Source organism: Vidua chalybeata, chromosome 3 (assembly GCF_026979565.1).
Source record: "Vidua chalybeata isolate OUT-0048 chromosome 3, bVidCha1 merged haplotype, whole genome shotgun sequence".
NCBI lineage: Eukaryota > Metazoa > Chordata > Aves > Passeriformes > Viduidae > Vidua > Vidua chalybeata.
The window spans coordinates 11,238,533-11,264,554 of NC_071532.1; the positions used below are offsets into that span (position 1 = coordinate 11,238,533).

At 34.7% G+C, this 26,022-nt stretch overlaps 1 protein-coding gene across 6 annotated transcripts in view; it reads right to left on the bottom strand.

Moving 5' to 3' along the window:
* The window catches only part of PACRG (parkin coregulated), a 242,204-nt gene that overhangs the window by 173,702 nt on the left and 42,480 nt on the right, over positions 1–26,022 (bottom strand). For all 6 annotated transcript variants that reach the window (XR_008429828.1, XM_053937698.1, XM_053937701.1 and 3 more), the window contains exon 3: positions 19,624–19,758. Coding sequence is in view for 5 of the 6 variants with exons in the window: in XM_053937698.1 (XP_053793673.1) it covers positions 19,624–19,758 (135 nt within the window). In the remaining variant the exon portion in view is untranslated. The remainder of the gene's footprint in view (positions 1–19,623; positions 19,759–26,022) is intronic.

The window sequence follows — 26,022 nt, forward strand, 5'->3', positions numbered from 1 at the left end:
CAGCAGAGACAGAACATATAATCCAAATCTTTGAAAATTTCAGCATTAATAAGGATATGCTGCTGGTCACCATTCTTGGGAATGGAACAACAGAATAGTATCCAAACACAAAAATTTTCCCACAAATCCAGTGGTATCATCAGAACATACAGACTCAAAAATCCTGAATACCACCATTACTTTATCCTAGTTTTTCTGGCCCAGTAACTCAATTTGAGCAGTCTATTTTTAAAAACACTAGTTATTCTTGTAAATAACACTACACACAAGTAAAAGGAGACAAAATGTTACCAGCTTTAATAATTATGTTCAGATAGTCTTCTTAAAGGGCACCTGGATTTATATTCCTTACCCTGGTCTTGCGTTAGAAGAGAAATAAACTGCAGTCAAAAGAGTGCAGGCAGACCCAAGGGCCTGGAAGGATTTTTGAATATCTAATGTTAGATGTTATTTGTTTGTCCAATACTATATTTTTATGGTTTTCTAGACATTTCTATATTTGTATAATTTCTGCAATGCTTGACACTCATCTTCATATTGACCATTTTAAATTACCAAAATAAACCAAATGTTAGCAGGAGGAAAGAACGTAGATATATTTAAGCACTCAGAGACAGTAAAACAGCAAACACAAACAAATGAAGAAATTGGGAGTTCAAAAGAATCAATCTTTTCTTTCTTTAACTACAAAATGACAAAATTGCCTTTCTGATAGTATTGGTGCATGAACATGTGTGCACACCCACGCCAGACCTTGGAGAAGGTATTTTTGTTGCAACACTTAAGTCACTATTGACTTTCCCAGAACATGTGGATTTTATATTTAAATTTTACATCCCCCCAGAATGTGAAAGGCAAAGCCCAACATTAAGAATGATGAGTAAATGTATACTAGAGCTTAAATTTCAAGGAACCTTAAGAAATGTGAAGAAACATTGTGGCATTTAACAAGAAGTGCAAAGCCCTGCAGCTGGGATAGAACAAGCCCCTATACCAGTAGAGGCTGGGAAATGACTGGCTGTATAACAGTCCTGCTCCCTTGAGGGTTATTGTGATCGCCACGTTTTACAGCCAGTAGCGCTCCTGTCACAAGGAAACCAAATTGCATTCTGGGCTGTGTTAAAAAGAATGTGGCCAGCAAGTAAAGGAAAAATATTGTCCTTTAATAAGAAATGGTGAGGCTATATGTAGAATACAATGTCCTGTTTCCTCACCACACCTTAAGAAATACAGTGAGAAGCTGGAAAGATGTTCCAGTTGATGGTTACCAAAATAGTTGTTGCGGCTTTTGTTCTTCGCTCCGGTCTCAGGCAGCTGGGGTGCCCGGCTAGGCTCTGCCCTTTTGTGAGACTGAAGCCGCCGTGTGCACAGAGGCCCTAGGGCTGAGCACTCCGGCGTGGGTAATGCAGCTTTCGTAGCCGGACGCTGAGAGGAAGCAAAGGGACGAGAGAAGGCACACCTTGCCTGCGTGTCTGAGCTGAGAACGTTTATTTCCTGCGTGGCCACTGTGGTGGCTGGAGCGGCTGTTCTCAGGTCGTGCACAAGGACAAAATGGTGATTGCACAAAGGAAGCATTGGGTTAAATAGGGGGCACGCAGACAGGGGCGGAAGCCCCCCTCGCCCAATGGGGACAGATGACAGGGGAGTGACATGGGACATAACAACCTATGGAAATGTGACAGAGGTGGGTACAGGGTTCTGGGACAAATAGGAATACAAAGGTAGGGTGATTGAAACAGAACTTTCAGGAATAAACAGGGGGTGGCTACAAGATGGACTTGTAAGAGCTCCTAAAGTAGACAACTTGGAGCGGACCATTGTGGGGGGAAAATGCGGGTACAGTGGACCGACCTAACTAACATTTATTAAAATCCCTAACTGAACCAACCTGGCATGCAACAAGTTGTCAGATAAATTAATTACTATTCCATATATTGCCTCTAGGTTCTGGCATTCAATAGCTTGGCAGGAGATTTGTGAGGCATTAGATACTTTTTTCCTCATTAGTTTTTTTAAGTTAAAGAGAAAACAGATAAGCCTGTCCACTTCAGTCATTTTTAGAACCTGATTCTGCATGATAAGTACTGTTAAAAGTCTTCTAGTCTTTTGAATCATATGAAATCTAGAGGCCTAAAGCGCTTTGTACATTGTCAATAGAGTAATCATACTAATATTAAACATTTCTGGCTTTCCTGCATGAAAAAGGGATATTCCTCAGTAAGCTACATCAATATCAAAGCCTTCAAGAAGAATCAAACTGACCCAATTTTAGAAAGGTTTTAGTGTGTTGACTGTAGGATCTAAAGCTGGAAATGTTTTTACATTTATCATTTAGTTATGGTAAACCAAACATGAACATAAATTGCAGAAATCTTATGAATACAGCTGTAATTTTACCTGCTCTGGCCAAAGAACAATAACAAGGATATACTGAAAAATACACATGTATGTATAAATACTGTACATGGTAAAGATGTGGTTTTAAGTTAAGGACTATTAAGACTGTAATAGAACAAATTAAATCTGTTAACATATTTGAAGTTGTACCATTATTTTTGTGCCTCACTTTCTTTACCAGTAAAACAGCTATGTTTCAGAAGCATAGGGAAGTCTTACTCATTAAGCTCCAGTATGTTATGACATTTTCAAAAGAAAGGTAATACAAAAATACAAAATAATAGACTCATCTATCTAATTTCATAGAATCACAGAATAATTTACTTTGGAAGACACCTCTGGAGTTCATCTCATTCAATTCCCTGCCCCAGCATGGATAACTATTTTTCTACTATCCAGCTGAAATTTTCTTTATTGCTGTGTCCAATAAGGATGGTCCAATAAAGATGGGTATTAAAAAAGAGTGGGTTAGCTGGTTGAGAGTTGGAGTCAGTTGGCTGTGCTGCTGTGAGGAGCAAGGGTCAGGTAGTTGTGTTAGGGACAGTCCAGCTTTGTATGTACTGCTAGGGACAGAAAGGGTCAGGTCAGCCAGCCATGTGGAAGAGAAAGAAAAGGAGCCAGTGCTGCGAGAAGCTGCCCATGAGAACTCACAGAGAGAAGGTATGAAAGTCTCACAGTAGGATGATAAACTGATGGTCAGTCAATTGGTGCCAAGTACCTAGGCTGACAATATAACACTTTTTGCTAAGTAGGAATTAATAGTTTGAACTTACTTAAATTCTTGATATATCAATAAATGTAGGCAGCTGGGGAAATATGTGCTATTATAAGCTGCCCCTTAACTAGAAGATGTTTTAGGAGGTCTTGAAAGTGGTTTTGTTGTGGCTCTTCATAAAAATGTAGCATTTATTGGAGAATAGGTTGAACATTTCTATGAGGAAAAACACCCCACACACATTTTAAGTTAGAAATAAACAGGAGTAAAATGTAAGTACAGTTAGAACAAAATATTTGGCCCACTAAATCTGTGATTTAGATAGCTTGACTTAAATGGGTATTTGCAAACAAAGAACTTAACTATTTAATGACTTCACCAAGTATTTGAAAGTATTCTAAAACAAATGCTCACCAAATGTGACTCAGGTACTATTTATTGCTGAGCAACTGTAAATAATTCCACAAAGGTACACAGTATTTCTTGGTTGGTCCTAGGAAGGCCATGGAAGTTTCTACTGGTTTAGTGAAATGTTTTATGTATGCTATGATATGGAAGACCTGAATCAAATTATTTTCATATAACATCAGATCAGACACAACTACTTTAAAAAACTCATTTGAAAATAAAAGGCAGTAATTTTTATTTAGATAGTATCTTGGAGGCTTATCCTGTTATACCACTGATTTCATAACCTGCAGGTGACAATGTGCAGGTAATGTGGGTATAAGACATTTCTTAGCTGGTATAAAAATATTGTTTTAAACATAAGAACCATTCTAACGTGTTTGTGCACATTATCTATTACTCTGTGCAAGGATGGAATAGTTTTGACTTCCTTACAGAAATAACAGCAGTACAAAAGGCTGCCACATTATAATGAAATATACATGGGTACAGAATTAATTATTAAAGCAGAGAAAACATGCTTCACTCTTAGAGAGAACTTTTACATTCGAAGGCTTATCAGCAAACCTCTTTGATAAAATAAGAGATTAAGAGAAACAGCACAATTCTAGCAGTTCCAATGTGTATTTGCTATCTTTAAATTTTCATTGAATAACCCAATGCTAACCAGTAGCTGGAATTTTGAATTACAGCTAGTGCAAACCTAAAAATTAAGTCACTTCTTGAAAGATATTTTTAAAAGATTATTCTAACCTGATAGTCAACATATTAGATGATATCACCACATTAGGTTATGTTTAAAAAACCTAGATTAACAATCTAGGATTCTTAATGCATAAATAAACATATACCTGGGGAAAAGGCATGGGGCTGAAGCTCCTGCTCTCTGTGATTGTTATTACTGATGGTTTCTAGTTTTATCTAACCAGTGCATCAGAAAGTGATCAGGCAGTGGACTAGATTATAATGGCATGTCCCTTCCAACTGAAATATTCTATTCTAGTGAGCATTTGAAATCAACCTAGTGCAATGTCAGTCAGAGAGTTTAAATTACCTCTGAGGTGTTCAATCCATATAAGTTTGATTCTCCATACTCTTGAAAACAAACTATTGTCCTAATTAGTTGCATCTCTGTACACAAGAACCCATTAACAGAACCTTGTTTTCTACTGTCATGAATGTCTGGAGACAAAAGATCACTGATGGACTGATGTCAGGAGTTATGTGAACAGGAAGTTGCATTCAATTTGTCTTTCTGCACTTGTTACACACAGCTTAAGGACTTCTATTGAAGGTGGACTGAATTTTATGACCTTTTATTATCTCACAGAAATAATAGATCAAATTAATCACAGTTGATGATAAATATATTGCAAATAATATGCTATGCATTTCCAATCTAATTTGTGAAGGAATTTTTTTGAGTAAGTTCAAGTTAAAAGATTAATAAAAATCCAAGCATAAATTCAAAAAAGATCAAGGTTTTTCCATATCAGATAAACTTTACAAAAATTTTTTTTTCTCATTTTGGGTTTGTAGGTTTGTAGTATCATGACTGTGGCTATATGCTTCTTATAGTTCAGCAAAAAAGAATAGGACAAATTCAGTGATATTACTGAAGAGTTTTAGACAGCTTATTTTCCCAACCTCTTCAGTAAAGCATCAAAGTGTATAAGGAATGAAAAACAATAAAGCAGAAAGCAGACAAAAAATACAGATCTAATTCTAGAAAACAAAACTGCATGTTTCCTCATCTCTAGCTTAAGCTAGAGTTTCCCAGCTAAATTAGAAAATTGGCAACTATTATTTGAGCTCAAAATTAAATAATGCCTGAGAGCTGTATGACAGCAACAATTTTAAACAGGAAAGTTTATTTTAACTCTAAAGGAGTAAAGTAGCCTTAATAACGATGGAATACAAATTTCCAAACAAATACTATGCCCTTTTGTATCAATTTATAGTTACTTGTGGTTTCACCCAAAGTGCTGCACAGTAACAGAAAGTTAGATTTTGGAACAGACATAAAAATGACTGCAGTTTTCACCTGATTAATATGTGACTTGGCTTTTGCGGGTTTTTGGGTTTTTTTTTTAGCAAGCATTTGAACTGATCTGGATAGCATATTAAGCAAAAAAATCATATTAATGTAAGTTAACGCATTTTGTATTTCATTCTGTAGAAGCACAAGGTAAGCAACGACTCAAAGCAAACGTAAATTCACCTGAGTTCAAGTGCAAAATTGACACTCTAGCCCAAGCTTTGTTAAAAGGAATGTTTCTGCCTCAGATATGGGCTTTATCCAGGGCCCCTGTCTACCACTCTAGGAATAATAAGAGCAGCAATGTTCCAATTCTGTTATTAAACGGCGAAGCAAGGTAGGGGTTTCCCACCTGAACCAGCATTTTTAAGAGCCTGAAAGGACAAGATAAGAAGCACAGAATGGGAACATCACTTATAGTACAGGCTCATATAGGTATTTATGATTCTGAAGTGTACCACCATGGGTTCCTGACCCTAGCAGAATTTATTTGGATATGAAGAGAACAGAGTAATATTGAATGTGTTACTTTTTGATGGAAGAACTGTACTTCAGAGCACATGGTCTTCATTATGAGACAAGATCCACTACATTACAATAGAACTCATATTTCTAAGGAGCTCTGCATTCAGACTGAAGTTTCACTTACACTGGAAGCAACACCATATTATAGCCACATTATAGCCTGAGAAGATATTAATCTGAAAATTTTTATCTCTTTAAAGACTGTCATTTGTAATTTTCATTTGTCTTTTTGTAATAGTTCTTTAAATAAGGCACGGATTTACCTGAATTTATAAATAGAATATTAATTTGAAAACAATGCATGAGATTTAAATTCATTGTTTTAAAGTCTAATGAGCCAGTTAGATGATTGAGGGTTTTAACTCTGATATTCTAAATATAGAATTCTACTGGGTCCTACAATTATTTAGATTTTTCCAGTATAGGGAAACTATGTAGCTTTAAAACCCAATTAAGACATCTTTTTTTTTCATGGTATTGAAGGAAGCCACAGTAGAGCATACTAGCAACCCACAGATTCTGTGACTTAGTAAAATTGCAGTATTTATAATTCCCCACAATTGTCTGTTTCCTGAGTGTTAATGTGCAAAGCTGAAAGCCAAGAGGAACTACCTCATTTAAATATTTAAGATATCTTGGTTTTGCTCTGATAAACTACCACATGCTACTACTACTGTCAAAAATTCGCAGTGCTATTTGAAATGCAAATATAGACTCAGTCTTCTTTTTTTTCATAAAACACATAATTCAATCACCTTAATAGAGATTTTATCAGACACTTTTAAATGAGCTGAAGTTTTAAGATCTTTAATGTCTTAAAGATGCAATAATATTAATTTGAAACTAGAACTTCTTAAGGAAGTTACATCTTTGTGATTGAAAACAAACAAATGGAAATATCTTTTTCTCATTGTAGAGGTAGGTACATCTCACACCACTACATAGTGCAAGCAAAAGTTTGACTTCAGTGGGTTTAATCACAAGACATTAAATGCATGCTTAAATATTTGCAGGAACAGATTTCCTTCATGCTAAATTTATATTTCATCGAAACAAATTGTCAACAACTTTCAAAGGATGAGGGAATTTAGGGAAAGAAAAAAAAAAAGTCTAAAATTTAGGTTTTGCTGTTTTAGGAAGTTTTCATCAGTCTTAATCTAAATGATTTCTGACCAAGGACACACTTCATAAAAAATATGTAAAAGACATTCTTTACTTAAACCAGATCCTGCTCAGTTATCCTTGTGAATAACTTCCCATGAAAACAAACCTTTGATAAGTGCAAGAGGAAATACAGATGAAAAAATCAAGATGGAAGAAAGAAAAAGAGCAATACCATAATTATTATTAGCAGAGAGATATTATTTTGCACAATAACAATGTGAGAAATGAGAGCAGTGCTTAGGCCAGATCAGAACTCAGTAGCATAGTAGATGTGAACATGAATTTGATGTGAAACATTCATCAAGGCTAGTGATGAGAAAATGATACTGAAATGATGATGAATTAATTCATGCTTTGAAAGTAGTATAGGAAATTAAATGGAACTGAGGGAGAGAAATTTGCCTCACATACATGCCTAATATATAGTGGACAACAAAAATGAAGCAATGAAAAATTAACAAAATATTAACAAAATATTTTGCTTGTCACAAAACTGAGAACAGACATCAACAAACAATTTCCAGTGTAGACACATTCATTGAATAGGGTTTTAGAATATATATTTACAGTGATAGTGAACTTTTCTCTATAAATTTATAGACATACAGTATGAATTTTTCTTAAATGCCTCACATTCTCCTTTACACATCTTATGATTTTATAAGCTGCATTATAAGTGTTTAACATATCTCTTCAACACTCTTACAGCAAAATAAGGTCCTTACAATTTGTATGTAATTGTCATAGTTTCTTAGCTCAACATTTTCATCATCTTTAGTCAGTCAATAGCATACACAATATATGAATAACCAGTACCTATGTTGGGTGGTGACTTATATTTATACCAAAGAAATAATTGATAACGATGATCTAGTTAATCTGCACTGCTCTGTTTTTCTTCACTGAATTTTATGTTCAGAAAGTGTACTTATCTGTGTGAGCTAGGTCAGGATATTCATAGCTTCACAAAATCCGATGATTGTGGAAAGCTACAAAGGGATTTTTTTTCCTAACAGATGCTACACACACCTTAAGAAGCAAAATTTTCATAATTGTAGAGGATGACTCATCCTGCTGTTCACGTGAACTTTTTATAACTCACTTTTGTGTTTTCCAAGGCAAAATCTACTCCACATTTTCATATTGAAAGACTGTATAATTTCTACATTTCTTTTTTAAATGAAAAAGACACTTAACTCCATGCCATTTTTTACCTGAAACGTTATTAAAAAATCAGAATTGGTAAGAAACAGTAGTTGAAAAAATTATTCAGTATGTGATACTCAGAGCAGAATGGTCACAGTAAATGACTACTAGAAATGAAAACATCAAACACACATCGATTTTTATGTTGTCAATTCCATTTGTTTTGTCACTTGTCAGAGAACTCTGCAATATTTAGGTAAAAGTAGCAAGGCTGATAACTAATGGCCAGAGAACAAGTCATCCATTAATTGGATAGGGCTCAGAAATCACCTTCAGGGTAGATAGAGAAAATTCATCAGTGCTATGTTTGTGGCACTGAACAAAACTTTCTGACAAAACAACAAGATGCACTTTTAAAGACAGATGTTTCTGCTCGTACCTTAAAGATTAAAATGGAACAAGTCATGGCACTTCTAGATGGCAACCTTTATAGCTAGGAAAAACTTACTTTGTCTGAATATAACAACTATAACAAGAAGTCTTGGCTGTATTACCTGCTTACTTTCTAAAATGCTTCCATCTTTAAGAAGAAAGGTATCTACTTACCTGAAGGAGAAGGAACAATTTGTTTTTGTCCTAAATGTCAATTTACCAATTTCCAAAGCTTACCCTACCACTTGTGTCCTCTGGAGACCATAATATCATGTTGTCTTTATTCAAGTACCTAGCAAACATTGTCACATAGCAGCAGTTGACCTTTCTTTTCAATCTATGCACTTTTCTGGAGTTATAAATCAGTTGACTTTCAAGCTCAATGAGATGGCATATGCCCTGGTTTGAAGAACAGATGGAGGCTTGGGGGAAAATTGTTTCTGCAGGCTTACTACAAGCAGTACTACTCCATAAAAATGGACCATTCACACTAATTTCTCTCATACATTATACAGGCAGGGAGCACCAGCCCATTCAGCAGAAAATCTTTCATCTAGCTTTCAGCGGTCATTTAGCAAATTTGAATTAAAGTTATTTCTGATACATGGCTGAGTTTTCATTCCATACACTTTCAAGAGATGGCAAATTATATCAAATAAAGGAATGGCTTTAATTGTATATCCAGGGGAAAAGAAACAGCATATTAACTGCCACAACATTACTGTTTTCTAGAATCCTGGGATAAGTTGCCACTATTAATTAGCCACAGAGGAGTCAACGAATGAAACATGTCTGCTGTGTACAATAGGAATCAGGTAAAATGTCACTATTCTTTGCAAGGGTTTTTTAGACTCCATCTTAATATCAGTCCCAAGATTCAGCATAGATGTTTTAAAAGAAAGGAGATCTTACACACAGGAAAACCTTTACTTAAGAAAAACATTATTCAGCTGTTAAGTGAATGGTCATGCCATATTTTTTAAAAATATGGTACATTTTCTGAGCACAGAGAAAAAAGACATTTAATTAAATTAATAAATTATAAATATGAAAGATATGAAAAGGACTAGAGGACTGTAAAAATCTAACTCCAGAAAGAATTACATTTTACAATCACATTACTTGTGAGCCACAAGTGTTAAAAAGGAGGGATTGCATTGAGTAACCTCTAATACTTAATGTGACATTAACTTGGTGTTTCACTACAAATACTAGTTTAAATGTACAAAATAAAATCAACCAATGAGAACACTGGTAAGTACTGAAATAGTCACAATGATTTTTATGGGATTTCATAAAAACATAGCATTTTGTAACAAAGTTTTGCAGTTGCATTTTGATAAGATTCTTTTTTAATCTCTAACATCTCACATTTCTTCTAAGACCTTGTAAGAGGCTGTCTGAAGCCCCCACATTTGCCTACCGATTGCCACGAGGAGAAACCCCTTCCCCCCACTACAGTTCCAGCTTGGATGGAGCGGCAGTGCAGGTGCAACTGCTGTACCGTTACGTTAGCTGTTCCGAACAAGGCCTGGCAGGAACTTGGCAAGGAGTTGGCAAGGACCTGGCATGGACCCAGCAAGGAACAGCCTACTGCATATTCACCCACTCTCCACCATTTAAGCCGAATGAACTTTTGGGGTGACTCTAGTGGTCTCTCACTGAAGACCCCTCATCTGCCTCGTTACCACTGCGACTGAGGGACGGAGACCGAAAACCCTCTCCTAAGGACTGAGACCCCTACCACAGGGAGTGGGGAAACCACTAATGACATGACCTGTTTTTCTTCGGTGATTCCAATGGACTTACTCTTCATTGTGTTTGTCCTGCCTTGGTGGTTTCAGTGGACTCACCTGTTCTCCCGCAGCAACTTCAATAGACTCTCATTGTCATGCATGTTCCCCCTCTTTCCTCTGTGGACTATAACTGGACCCCTGAGTTGACCAGAACTTCAAAGACTTCCCCAACACGACAGACGGATCCCCATCGTCCGGACCACTGAGGATCTCGCCTGTGTTAGTAGCTATTCCTATTCCCCTGCTCTCTCTCTCTCTATCATTTTATCTCCTTTCTGATCCCCTACTATCGCATTTACTGTTTTGGCCCCTAATAAAGGTGCATTTGTTGTGATTAACTGATAGTCCCTTGTTGTTTGCCTTTTTGCACTTTTGGGATCGGTGAAAAGAACCATCACGACACCCCACAACAAGCGGATTGTGACAGACCTGCACTATTATTATGATATTTTTTCAACAGAAAATTAAATCTAGCATAGTGCTTTTGAAAAGTAAGATTTGAACATGATAAATTTATTTGGAATTAATGTTATTAGTGGTGGGATCAAATCAACACAGAAAATTCAAACTTGAGAAACCTACTGTTGCAATACTTTCTGTGACTATATGTACCATGGAATGGAAACTGGAAGTACGCAGAATTACTCAACACCTTAAAAAATGTTGTCTTAATTGAAGGACATCAGCGCGGTACCCTATTTTAGTCTGCAAGTGATTAAACTGAAAGATGATTAAACTTAGTCATGTCACATAAAATGCTAGAGTCAACATAAGTAGTGCCTTTGGAAAAAATCCAACCACAAATGTATTGCATATAAATATGAAATTAACACATTGTTAAATAGAAATGTAATTAGATCAAAACTAACTCTGTCTTAGATTTAAGACAGAGATTTGAATTGGCAGTTGTTAAAAAGGATAATTATAAGTTCTGGAACTTTCATAACTTGGGACACTATCAGATAGAGAATCACAGAATGGTCTATGTGAGAAAGGACCTTAAAGATCATCTGGTTCCAACCCCTTCACTGTAGGCAGGTACACCTTCCACCAGTTCACACCACAGGTTGCTCAGTCTGGCCAAGAACACTTCCAGGGATATGGCAACCACAGATTCTCTGGACAACCTGTTGCAGTGCCTCACCAGCCTCACAATAAAGAATTTCTTCCCATTATCTAATTTACACTTACTCTCTGTCCATTTAAAGCCATTCCCCCTTGTCCTGTCACTACATGCCCTTGTAAAATCTCTCTCCATCTCTCTCTTGTAGGCTCCCTTTAGGTACTGAAAGGCTACAATTAAGTCATCCTGAAACCTCCTCTTTTCCAGGCTGAAAAATCCTAATTGTCTTAGCCTTTATAGATGGAAAGGCTGCTGGGCCATCTTGGCTAGACTATTCTTTCACCAAGAAAGTTTGGATGATCATTGAGGTCCCCTTCAAACCTAGAATTGTATCATTCCATGAATCTATCATTCTATGACAGTTGATCAAAAATAGATTCCTGTGAGCATTATCGACTTAAAACTTAACAGATCATAGGAAAATTTGTAATATCATAGGGAGAAAAAGGGACAGGATGATGAATAATATTTACATCTGGCAATAATGATCCCATTCTATTTCAGTCAATGGAAATTCTGTTATTTGCTAGAAAATATTTTGCATTCTCTCTTTGTATGACCTAGGGTCATAGAGTGGGTATATGTATAGTACTATATAACATTGCTCAAGAAATTTAAAGGAGTTTTCATTAAATGAAAACCAGGTCATAGTCATTAAGATGTGCCTATTTCTTAGTATTCTGAATTTAAAAAACAAAACAAGAACAGTGTTGTGATGGAAATTTTTAGCAATCTCTAAGAAAAAGTCACATGCATATAAGCCAACACAACACTTTTGGTAGTGATTAGTTGGGTCCTAATATCACAGAGTTAAAGAATGATGAATGACATTTGTCAAAACATGACTGCTTATGCAAAGTATTGGCTTGTGCTTGCTTCAGTAAGCCATAGTATACAGATTATTAATAACTTCCAAATTAAGAAGATGCAACAGAGTATTGCTATTTTTAGTTTTAAGCTGAATACTTCTTTCTTGCTACCATGCCACACAGTTTGCTGTATTACTGTCTTCACAGAAAACTGAGGATTTTACTTTCCTTAAAAAAAAAAATAGTATCCAAACTATTAGTTTACACTATATCTGTTATAGTGGGCTTTTTTTTCCCCACAGACAGTATTTAAAATTTGCTTCTTCAAGACTTTACTTCTTTACCCCTATTCATACTTCTAGTTTCTCTAAATTATTATGTATTATTTCTGGCTTAATAAATTCTTGCTTTCAGTTGCCTTTTCTTGAATTCACACTGCAATTTTCTGTTATATCAATACATTTGTATTGATGACAGGCTTATTAATGACTGGAATGATTTTAAAAAAGGAGCCCTCTGGGAAAGATAAACAGAGGTCAATTGCAGCAAAAAAAACTGAACTATTGCTTCAAACACTAATGAAGACATTAAATAAAATATAAACTAACACCACTCTGTGCTGTACCAATTGTGTCTATGCATGATACATGACCATTCCTCTTTCTACATAATCTTGCAAGAAGGTTTCATTCTGCATGACAACACTTGTGGGGGATTTACTAGTTTCTTTTACAGTATCCTCTCAACATATTTTACTATGAAGATATTAAATACAGTTTAACAAAAAGTGGAAGCAGAAAAAATCTGTCTCTATCTGAAAATAAATTTTAAAGAAGAATTAATTTTCACAGCAGTTAGTTCTCTTTGCTTTCAGATATCTGAGGTTGCAATTCCATGAACTACTAAAGCAATCCAGCAGATCATGACTGCTGAAAACAACAGTTTTGAAATCCCTCAACTCTCTCACATTTTTCACTGTACTTTGCTCCTGTTTCTCTCTTCTTCACCAACACTCAGCATTAGCACTCATAGATTGTCATATAATCAAAGTTTCCAGGACTATGACTATGAATGTGTTGCTTATCAAGAAAAAACACACCCACCTTCTTTTCCTGAGTTAGTGAGATAAAATTACTCAAAGAGGGCTCTGATAAATGTCAGTGCCAGTGTCAAGTATGCTTCAGAAATAGAAAGTAGAAGAGGTGAAGCAAAGTTGAACCTCCCCCTTAGATAGCAACAAGCATAAAACCCCTCAACTTCTTGAATTACATCTTGAATTACACAAATTGCAAGTTGACAGTATAATAATGGGATCATTCTTTAGGGTAAATGAGCTCCATTCAATTACTATTAATTTATTTGGAGATTTGAACTTTGGAAAGTGTTACCTAAGTTTACTTGGTACTACATAGTGAATAACATACAGTGTTTATGCATCTGGTTTAATGACAAAACAATGCTACAAAAATGAAAAATATGAAGACATTAATTGAAAGCACTGCGAATGAAAACTTGGCTCCTCTCTGATTATATTGGTTGATATAAAAATGTATTTTCTCTCTCTTAAAACTTATCCCTCAAGCAAGCAAAAAATACTGAACTTCCAAGAAAAGAAAACAAAATTTAAAACCAAGTTATTTTATAGAGAAAACCCCAAAACAAAGTCCAACACCCAAACCAACCAACCAACCAAAACCAAAACCAACCACCAAAAAAAAAAAAAAACCAAAAAAAACCCCACCTTTTTTTCTTAGTGCTGGATATTGGTACCAGCTTAATCACAGTAGTTCAGAATTCTATGTAAACTAGTATACAACATACTAATAAAATTGTACTATGGAAAGTTCAAATTATTTGTACTCCCTACTACTAAAAACAACTTTCAGTAGTAGGTGCAAGGAGAAGGTTGTATGCACATTCCAAATTCATGATGTTGAAGGCAGATCACTTTCTTTCAGCCCTGCATTTAGTTTCTATCACAAAGAAATAAATTTGCTACCATAGCTTATACTAGCTACTGAAAAAAAAAAAAAAAAAACAAAAAACCAAAACCAAAAACAACTGTGTAGGAAAGAGGACATGAAGAGAAACTAAAATGGTAGAAGTCATATCCTTAGTGAATATAGATACTCTGAGGAAAAAACCCCAAAAATGGAAATCATGCTCATGTTGACATTTTGCTTAAAAAGTTTGAGTTTCTGAATTTGGCTTTCATTTCTCTGAAATTGCTCCAATTCTTTAGAAGAATAGAAGCTTTTTTTACTCCTGCATAATAACTTGCATAATTAACTCCACTCCCTAAAAAAATAATTTTTCAAACATTCTGATGACTTCTCATTTAATACAGAGAGACTGCATTTCAAACACATACTTTATAATTCAGAAATACTTTCTTGGTTTTATCAACTTTCTTAGTCAAAGCTTTAATTGCATTCTGACCTTTTTTAATTCAGTATCATATATTTAAAAATGGAAGTCCTTTTCAGATGTGAACTATGAGCTTTTATTATTCATAGCTTGGTATGAGATTGTGCAAAAGAATGTATTAATACATTTTGAAATAAAATTGCAATATACATAAGCTGAAAAAGAATTGTGAGATCCCACAAAAGTAGTCAAAAGACTTATAAATATTTTAGTACATTCTTTCAATATAAAGATCAATTTCTAATATTATCTAATTCTAAATTAATAACAACTTATGTTCCCAAGTTTTATATTTAATACACATTAGAAATACTTTTTCAAACCATGCCATTATTATTCATTCTCTCTTAGTGGAAAAAATAAAATGCTTTATATTTGGAAAGACCCTTGAACAATTGTTCAATAACTCAACGAAAGAAATTGTTTATTTACAGATCTTAAAAACTTCTTTACAAAAGAAACATAAACATTAAATATTTTGAGAAATTTTAAGGCACTAATATATATATACAGTTCTCTTTTTGATTACCAAGAAAGGATAAAAATAAAAGCTTCAAATTAGATATTAAAATGTTACATTGAGCATACGCTACTTAGCAAAGAAGTCACTGACTGCTAGTACATCCACTGAAAGGGGAAGAAAAGTCTGGAATTAATTTTTAATTTAATTGCAATCAAAGCCAGAAATTTGTGTAGTGAGTTATGTCTTGTTTTCACAGACATAATTAACAAGTCATTCTCTATATTCACTTTTTCAAAATGGCAAAAGGACAACTTCTCTCCAGATCTGAAAACAAACATTAGGAACCCCAAGACAATCAATGTCTTCTTTTTTTCAGAAATAAATGCAATTATATCCTCTAGAAGCACATCATTTTGCTTTGGCATTATCAGAGTTTCTTTGATCCTTTTTTTTTTTCTGCTGGATGGTATTCTTTAAAACCAGCTTCAATTTCCTGTTCTTGTCTATAATATGTTGTAAGTGTATATTATCTTTTCACATTTTTTCTTCCATTAGGTTGAAACAGGTTTATTTAAACATGCAACAGTAGTAAAACTTACCAGCCAGAATGACAGCATTACAGAAATATTTGAAGAGATGCCTGTCTACATGTGAAGACTCAGTCTGAAAATTCACCAAGAGCACACATCTTCCTGTAATGATCTAGTGAGATCTAATTTGCTTTGGTTCCTTTTTTTAAGAAAAGACACCAAGGTAAACACCATGATTTATCTGCACAGTTTAATCTTCTTTATGCTTAGGATTAACTTGGAGCAAGAATGCCTCTTTCTAAATTTAGTGCATTTTGGAAACCATTAAGCGATTTAACGATAGAAAAGCACTATTATTTCATAATTAAATATTCAACACATGCAGTTACTCAGAAACAGTTCTATATGTTTCCTGAAGTTTAAATTTATATTTCATCTAGGTCTACAACCACAGTTATGCGTAGCCAGCCCTTACAGGTAATTAATCATGGGTTTAAAATTATAGATACGCAGAACTGTCACAATATCAACAGTTATTTGTGTGAATTTTTTTGTACATATTAACAAAATACAATTCATGTATATTAAAGCATTTCAGATTCTCCTGTTCTGGCTGAAAATTACTGTATTCTGCCCAAAGAATTACAACATAATGAACAAGTGTTCAAAGTGCTTAAAAAAAATTAATGTCTGACAATTACAGTTTTGATTTAGTAATTATACAAACAAACAAAAAAGCAAATAAAATACAGCTGTGTATTTTGCAGGAAAGAACAAAATCCTGTAGTATCTTCCTTTGCCAGTAAAAAAATCAGGTTTCTGAGACCCTCCTGCATTTTCTCTCATGCACCATTTGATAGACAAACTAACAAGAGGGAAATGAACTATGATAAACATTATAACTAAACAGAGCAAAAAAACTGCTCTCAACATAAAACACTGATACTGGGTAATTACAGAAGGATTAAAATATCACTGTTACCATTCCTTTCTTCTTTTTATTCTTCCATTTGGTTATGATTCATTCAAATAAGTATACTTCAGCCAAGCTTGTATAGGACATTTACCTCGACACATTTCATAAGTAAAATATCTTTTCAATTGCCATGAATTTAGCAGTATTGAGTAAAATATATTACTAAAAAGTTAACTTCTTTAATTAGATATACAACTATAAACTGATGAAAATTAGCCATTAGGTGTCTTTTTGGGTAGTGCAACTATGTCCTTAAAACAAGTGAAAAATAGAGACCTCACTTTATCTGTACCTTTAAGTATCAGCTAAGGATGAAAAACATTCTCACCCTTTTGCAGCTCTGGGCAGCCTCTAAGCCTTCAGAAGGTATCTAATGCAGAGTTTAACTGGAAAGTGCCAGTTTGCCTGTTTCATGTACTTAAACTGCACAGGAATCAATGACAGTTGCATGTCAAACTAAACAATGGCCTCAAGTAACTACTACCTCAGTGTTGTTGAGTGCCTGCCTGCCACAGAATTCAGTCAGGATCGATTTGGGACTAAATTGAGTGGCATGGAATAAAGGAAATAAGGTTGAATCTGAACATGCGCTAATATAGGAATGGAATAATCCACTACTGTGCTGCTTACTTGCATTCATGCTGAAGTTCTGATCTTTTTTTCAAAAGAAAGGATTAGCAGAATAGCAAAAATAACTCTTGCATGACATCTCAGTCCTAAATTGTGCTATCTAAAAGCCAGTGTTTTACTGCAGTAGGTGGACATTAGGTCTAGAAGACTGCAAAGTGCGGTAAGAAAAAAAAAACATGCTGGATCTTTGACTCGAGACTCTGCTGTTGTGATGACTTTTCAAGGCAGTATGTTTTCAAACAATTAAAACTGTCAGTTATAGAAATCAAACACTTTAGCATGTGGTTGGAAGGCTTGCAGATAAGTTAGCAAGATGGAAGTGACCCATAAGAATCATCAAATAAAACTCCTTTCTCCTCACGGGACTACCTAAATCTAAATCATGTGACTAAGAGCTTTGCCCAGAAACTAACAAGCTTGGTGCTGTGACCACTTCCCTGGGGAATCTGTTTCAGTGACCAACCACCCTCTCAATGAAAAACCTTTTGCTAATGTCCCATCTAAACTTCTTATGCAGCTCCATTTAATTTCCTCATGTCCTAAGTCAACTAAGCAGTCACTAGCATCATCTAGTGGAATGCCAGTCCAGTAGTATTTCTGTACCTCTCAGTTTGATTTTGAGAAATTAGAAATTAAAAAGCCCCAGGATGAAAATTAAATTGTGCAGATTTTTTGGCAGTTACTTGAAAACCCTTGGGTCTCACCTGGTGATGAAAGATCAGAGTATAGGCTTAAGTTGTAAGCCTGTGAGTTCTAGTCCAGCAAGGGAATTTCTAGTGCTGCCTGAAGCGCAATTGCACTGGAATCTCATCTCGATTGTGGGTAAAGTCTTTTGGGACAGAAATTCCCTTTGCTGCAAGAACTATTAATTGTTCCTTGTGCTGATTCAAAACCTCTATAGGCAACAAAATAGTAGCACAAATCTTTCTTCTGTATTTCAATAAGCAAAAGAGCTACCTTAAAAATTTAGTTAGTATCAAATATTGTACTACTTATTACAATACAGAGCCAATCCTGTTTGCTTCATTACAAGCAGAATCAATGATAAGATTTCAAAATTCCTCCTTTTAGTATTGACTTAACATAGCTTTACATTTAAATTTGGTATCATGTTTTTGACATGAAAAATTTAAAACATTCGACAAATCTGTCATATTTTGTTCATGCATATTGTGTTCATTTTCTGTAACTAACATGGCTTCCAGCAAAATCTCTTTCTAGTCCAATAAATGAGACACCAAAAAAAAAAAAAAATTCATGATAACCAAAATAATTAAATAGTAGGAGCAGGTTAAAGATCAGCATTCTTTTTTTAAATTAAATTTAAAAGTCTGCAGTAGTTACTTAGAAGATTGGCAAGTTTTACAAATAACATCACCAAGCATTTTAGAGAGAAACACAGCCGCATTAGAATAGAGTCATTAGGCAATACATTTATTTTGAAGCCAATTAACCTTTTGTCAGAGAAATGTCGGAGCTGTAATGGTTTCAGCAGTGGAGGTCAGCCTGTAACAGAGGCACGTATGACAGCGATTACGCTGTCTGACATATGCTGGAGACTGAGAGTACAGCCGTGGAATAAGAATCTGCCCTCGTTTGTATTCTGCTCTGCATTTTCAGGGAGCAGACAATCTTGACCTATCCATTTAGGTAATTAAAGCTTCTATTTGGAAGTGTCCTGCAGGAAGGTGAAATCTGGGGGAGATAAATGGCTGCTGCTCATTGTATCCATCCACTTCCATCATTTGATGGACTGCCTGAAACAGGCTGCATTGCCAAGTCCTCATAAAAATAGAGATGAATTGGGCTGGAGACAATTCTCTAAGGCAAAGCAACTCTGTCATCTTCCTTTTTGCAGCGTATAATTTAATTGTTAGCCAAGGCAGACAGCTGACTCAGGGGCCTTTCTCTAATGACTTTCCCACCATCTTCCATTTGCTAAGAAATTATTTCAGTGTATTTACTTGCAAGCTAACTTCATTGGACAATGAGAGATGTCACTTCAATAAGCTCAGCTGGTTGTCACAGCTGTGCCAGGACTTACCTTCCAGGCGATTTTGTTTCCTACACACTCATGCTGAACAGCAATTGGAAAGTCTCCTCTCTCATAAAACTTGCGAAAAGCTGTGTGTTTTGCTGGTCGTTGTTTTACTGATCCTGCAGGTGGGGGCCCTCTTACCTTAAAAAGAAAAAAAACAAAACAAAACAAAACAAAACAAAAAAACCCCACAGTTTAGTGGTAATATATTTATAGAAAAAGCTTAAAGCCTGGATTAAAATAGATATAAAAGAAGAATAATAGTGATCTCCCAAATTATAGTTTGCTTTCTTATTTAGATGCTAAACTTCACTTCTTTGAAAGTACACCTTGGTAATGATCTACAGGTTTTGTGAAATGCTTTTTTCTTTTTTTTTGCCACTTTCAGATTATCCCATAAAACCTGGCTATGTTTTAAAGTAGATCTCCCTATTATCACAGCATTTTTAAGGAAAAAGAAAACATTGAGAAAGTAGTGACATTACATAGTAGAATTGTTGGGAAATTAAGTATTTCTCCTTTTTCTGTTTCTTTCTAGAAGTTTGATTCCCAACTACATTACTGTTTGCACCTTCCACTGTCTTTCCATAGTCATGAGGTAATGAGATTAGGTAATCTCTTTTAACACATCCGTTCCCTAAATGCTATGGATTTGGCTTTCATATGACTTCCAGTCCTTCAGTATTGATGGCTGAAGCACTGGAAAGAATGAAGACTTTTCTCATCTGCATGTGAGAAAATTTGATTTAGCTCCACTTAGATCTTATCTGAGGTATTGCTGGTTTAGCATATGGCATACTCTGAATGACAGTCCAATTCCAAAATGCTCATGCTGGAACCTTTTTCTCAAACATGGTAGTAACAGCAACTAATAATTGGCACTATGATAATAGAATTTCAAGTACTTAAAAGAAATCTATTGTTTAAGCTAATTAACAAAGCTAATCTCAAATGCTGAGAGAGTCTAAGAGAGCTAAACTAATCTCAAATGCCCTTGACAACTGATTCTTCACTGTGAAACTCCATAGCTGTACATCTGGGATAAGAACTTCCTACAATTCTCTGCATGTTTCTTTTGTTAAAAATGCTAGAATGTGTCATTTTCAAAAAAAAAAAGGTGAGAGCTTCAATGACCTTAAACCATACCCAGTAGCTGGTATTGTTCTATTTGTCTTCAGTGACCCTTAAATTAGTTTCTAGCAGACATCCAGCTTTCTAGTGAACAGAATGTAAATTTGTAGCATCCTCTTTTTCATTTGGGCTATTCTGTAATTTAACTTTATTAACTACAGACCTAAATTTGACTTGACACTTTTTTCCCCCAAAGTGTTTTCACATAATTTTCCACTGGCCTAGGTAAAGGAGTCCACTATTGATATGCCTACACTGTACTTTTCTACAAATTGCTTCAACTAGGGCTACTAAACTGTGACCTATTGGTGCATATTGCTGTCTCTGATAGACCATGTCTAGTGAAAATATATTTGATAAGCAGAGCTGTAACTTTGTTTAGTAAACACATCTGTAGCAGTTGAGAGTATTACTCAAAGAAAAGCATTTTTTACCAATGTAAATATATCTCCACTTGCTGTTCTGCAGATGAACAGTTTGTTTTATGCCACCAATGAAAGTACTTTCACTTGTTTTTTTGTGGGTTGGTTGTTTTATTTTTTTTTTCTTTTCTCATTTGAGGCAAGTCTCAAGCATCACTGCACTTTGAGGCCACTGGAAAAGCACCTCTGTTCTTTTGTATATTATTCACAGACATGTCTTTCATACATCCTTTAAAACATTATTTTCTGTACAATATCAGAGGTCACTGTTAGATTTTAACTTAAATTATTGATAAAGAATATGTTGTCTTGATTGCATGAGATACAATCTGAATTCTTTCTAGCCAACTCCCATAATTAGAGGTCGCTAATGCAATCTCAAATTACATCTTCTCTGATACCAGACATTCTCTTCTTCCCAATTCATGTTAGTAAATTTGCTACAAGCCTTTTCCTACTGCAATTTACAAATTTTCTAGAAAATATGTTTATGTTAATTAAATTTTTTCCTATTCTTTATCCAAGAACAAAGATACTAGAAGGACTAAAGGTATGTTGGTCAAATCTTCGTTTTGCATTGTCCTTACATGAAGGCTTAGAAGCTCCATCTTAAGCAGTATACCTACTCTGATCTGCCATCTCAAAAAAAGGTATTGGTATTATTAGAAAAGGTCCAGAAGAGGATAATGACTGAAGGTAAATAACAGAATAAAGTGAGAAAATGATTACTATGGAAGAATAAAATAAAGAACTATAGAATCATGACATTATGAAGAAGGTGATAAGGGCAGATTTTCCACTATCTCCTTCAGTAAAAGCATGGGACATAAAAAAGCATCTAGTCAGAAAGAAGTTTGAAACAAACAAAAGTATTTATGTATTCATGCAGAAAATAGTGGATTTATGGAACTTCTGGCTGACAGTCAGGAGTCTGTGTATAGAAACTGAAAGTTTCTATACATTTAAGATATGACTGGAAAAGTTGATGAAAAAGGAATCATTCAAGTTGACTCAATCCTTATTATCAGGAATCATAAATACAATGAGTATTATTTTTCATGTGATACAGTCTGTTTGGTAGATCTCTCAGCCTTACATTAGTCTCATGGTGACATCGCATTGGCATCTTATAGTTATCAATTGATTAACTGCCACAGCAAGCATTTTTTTCAGACGATGAGATCAATGTTAATAATATAATTTCTTGTCATTAGTTTTAAGTACATTATGTTGTAATTTTACTATAATATTTAATTATATTTCTATTAAATCAGTTCTCAAAGGCTTCCAGTTGTATCTGTCACACCATGATTTTCATCTATTTTAATAAAAACTTCAAACATTATGTCATATAAATTTCATTATGCAATCCTGATTTTTTCAATGAAAATATTAAATAATTAATTATTCCTAAACCCAAATATTAAGAAGTTCCATTAATAAATTTAATCTCTTATCATCTCTCTCATGTCAATATTACATGCCATTATTGCCTCCTCTTGAACATGGACATTTTTGCCCTCCGAACACCTCTTGCACTGTATAACCACCAAAGTACTGTGTCCAGCTGGAGAAGCAGCAGTGTACCAAGTACTTGAAAATAGTGTCAACAGAGAGATCTGTTGTTTTTCCCTTTGTCTTAAAGATGCTTTTCTTGTCAGATTGGTCTGCAATAGATACAGAGACCTCTAAATACCTGGAAGAGCAACTGACTTCAAAGGAATGAAATTATCAAGACAGAAACGAGCCTAACATCTACCTAGAGCAAAGAAGTATCAGCAATCAGGAAGACAGTGGAACTGTCCCTGCATTGAAGATACAGTAATGTTGCATGACTGAAGAGTACTTTTGTGTTCTCCTTTATTTAACGAAGACAACTTGTTTCATTTGTATCTGATAAACCTAGCTTATGAGACCTTTGCTAGAGTGGCTGCACTGAGCCACTCTAGTACTGAGCCACTGAGTTCTGTTTACCTTTTGCAAACAGTTTCTTTTCCTTCCAGCCTTCATTACTAGGGAGACCACCACGGAGCACTATTCTCTAATGCAAACACTGCTTTGGGTCATTCTAGCTGTGCACAATCTGCCTGGAAAAGTTTATGTGCATTATTTCCTCTTTCACTTTTTTGCAATTCCTGATCTAAGCCTGGACCACATGATCTCTATAGGCCTCTCTCAGCTGAGGCTTCTCAGTGATTTTATGTAGCTAAGTGAAATACACAAAAACTAATCAGACAATGCTTTTCTTTGGTATAATGAGTTTTGCCGTCTTACATTTTATATTGTTATAATTACTGATAAAAAGGTCATTCTGAAAGTATTCCATTTATTGGAAAAATAGTAACAAATACTATCTTCTTCGAGTTAATAAAAATGTTTCATTGCAATATAGGGAGAAAGATTAAGATTAGAGTTCCAGTTAATTAAAGGCTAATATTAGGGATGGCAAAGTATATGAAGCAATAAACAGATTCTGAGGTTCGTTAAATGCCAAAGAGAAGTTGAAGAGTTTGATAATTGCAAAACTAATTTATTGTAATTCTATGCCATTGAACTATGTAAGATAAAAGATGCAAGCCATTAAGCAAAAAAGAAAGACCATATTTCTTTCATTGATTTATGAGCATTGAAAGCCGTTTTACCAGGTTGCATTCTTAAACTTTTCAGTGAAGGCACATTAGTAAAATGACTAAGAAATATTTTTTGAAGCCAGATTTAATTAGTGATTAATATTTGAAGATTGAATTTTGTTCATTTTCTGAGTGTCAAACTCCATGCACACTCAGGGACCTAAACATTTCTCTGTAGGACAACTGGTAATTTTTGTGAAAATTAACACTATTTTCATGAGCAGTTTAAGACTCAGTAACCCATGAGAAAATATCAAGATTTTGGCAATTACCTACCAACACAACAGACCAATAGGATGATAATAGTTTTTGGTGACATCCATAGAGTTTTGAATAAACGCAATAGCAGTACTAAAGATTTGGAAACACGAATCTTAGCAAATGTTAACAATCAGAACCTCATCTAGGCAACCCCAAGAGTGTCTGCTCTGACTGGTAATAAGCAGCAAAGCTTGTCCTGCTCTTCTTAATTTACTGATCCTAATTTGATTAAACTGACTTAGGTGGTTAATACATTCTGCAATCATGTTTTGATTTTGTTATGCAGTCATACCAAAAATTGAATGAGAAACTTCAAATGACAGGAGAAACACAGTAAGATGTCCCAGTAGGTACTGCTGAGTTCCACATTAATTCTTTTTATTTAATATCAATACCACAAGCATTCAATATCAAAAGAACACGATCCCTCAACATGTATCAGATAAAAGCTTTTTATATCCAAAAAGAAACAGGGAGATAGTTCTTCAAATGTGCCACTCTTGATATGCTTTAAATGGTGCCACATCTAATGCTTAGAAGCTGCTTTTGGGGCTATTCAACAAATCTGGACAACAGATCAAAGCCCATCTCATAACTTCAAAAGTCAAATTGAGAAAAATCAATTTTACGACCCCCAGATGTAACTACTGATAGGTCAGCAAACATTACAAATGCTTCCAAAGCACTACCACTTGAAAGAAAAATTAGACACGTGATTTTGTACAAAGATACTGTATCTCGTTATTGCCTTGAGACACTACGGAAAGTAAGTCATAAGCTGCATGCAGAATTACTCTATTTCACCACCTCAAGAAATGTTATTTTTGATTGGGAAAGAGATAAGCTGTTTCAATAAGACAGATGTGCCTATGTTATAAACTGCTCTACAGCACTTTGCACTTGGAAGGTCCTTCATCTCTTATTCTCTACTGGAATATAATGTAATTATTTCATATAATTAAAATTTCTCTCCTGATGCTTGCCAAGCAATTTCCTTTGATGCAAAGGGAGAAGAGTGACAACTGCTAATATATTTCTCTACTAATATATTTCTTTCCTTCCAGTCCAGATGAATATAGTCTTGCCATGCTAGTTTCACAAAGTTTTCCGGTGCATCAATTGCACTAAATCTGGAAGCCTTCTAAATTTTTCCTGCTAGCTATTTTAACGTAGGGGAGGTTCTTTTACTTTCAGTGCAACTGTTGCTCATAAAGGTATTTATTAACCTGCAAAGATATCTGTCCTTTTAGCAGGGACAACTGATGAATTGATTTCTTTGATGTTAAGTTCAAATCATTCCCTCACAAGCGGAACACTAGTAGGAAACAAATAGTTTTTCATTCATATTGTATGCAGTTGAATACATTTTAACAATCTCTGCTTGGCATATAGGTAAAAAAATCTCCCAAGAACAGTTAAATTTTCCTTGGTGAAAAAGTCAATTTTGTCTCATATAAGAAGTCAAATTTGTAAGATGCAAGTGAAAAGGAGCTCTCAGAGAATATTTCTTCACAGATGCTGACAGTAGCTGGGTTGTGACTCTGAAGGGAGAAATGTATCTTTCAAAGGTCACAATGCTCTTACTTTCAAAATTTTGTTATTTTAAATGCTTTTCATATTGGCAAATGCAGGATTAATCACTTTCTGTAGTAACATGACAAATGTTTTGTGTCAATCTCCATAACTACCTAGACTGTTTGTTTGCAACCCCTTTATCTGAAATATAATTATTCATGCCTAAAAATAATGATAAAGTTGTATTATATTGATGTTAATAATTTCAGAACAGCTGGAAGTTATACTGTTATTGAAGTCTACTAAATCTGCATGGAAATATATTAATCTGGACCAGAATATATGAAATATTAAAAAAATTAACTTTTTACTCTGTAGGATCTTATTACCATTTCTATTTATTGAATATAGCTGTTCCTCATACTGAAGCTCTTATGCAGCATCTT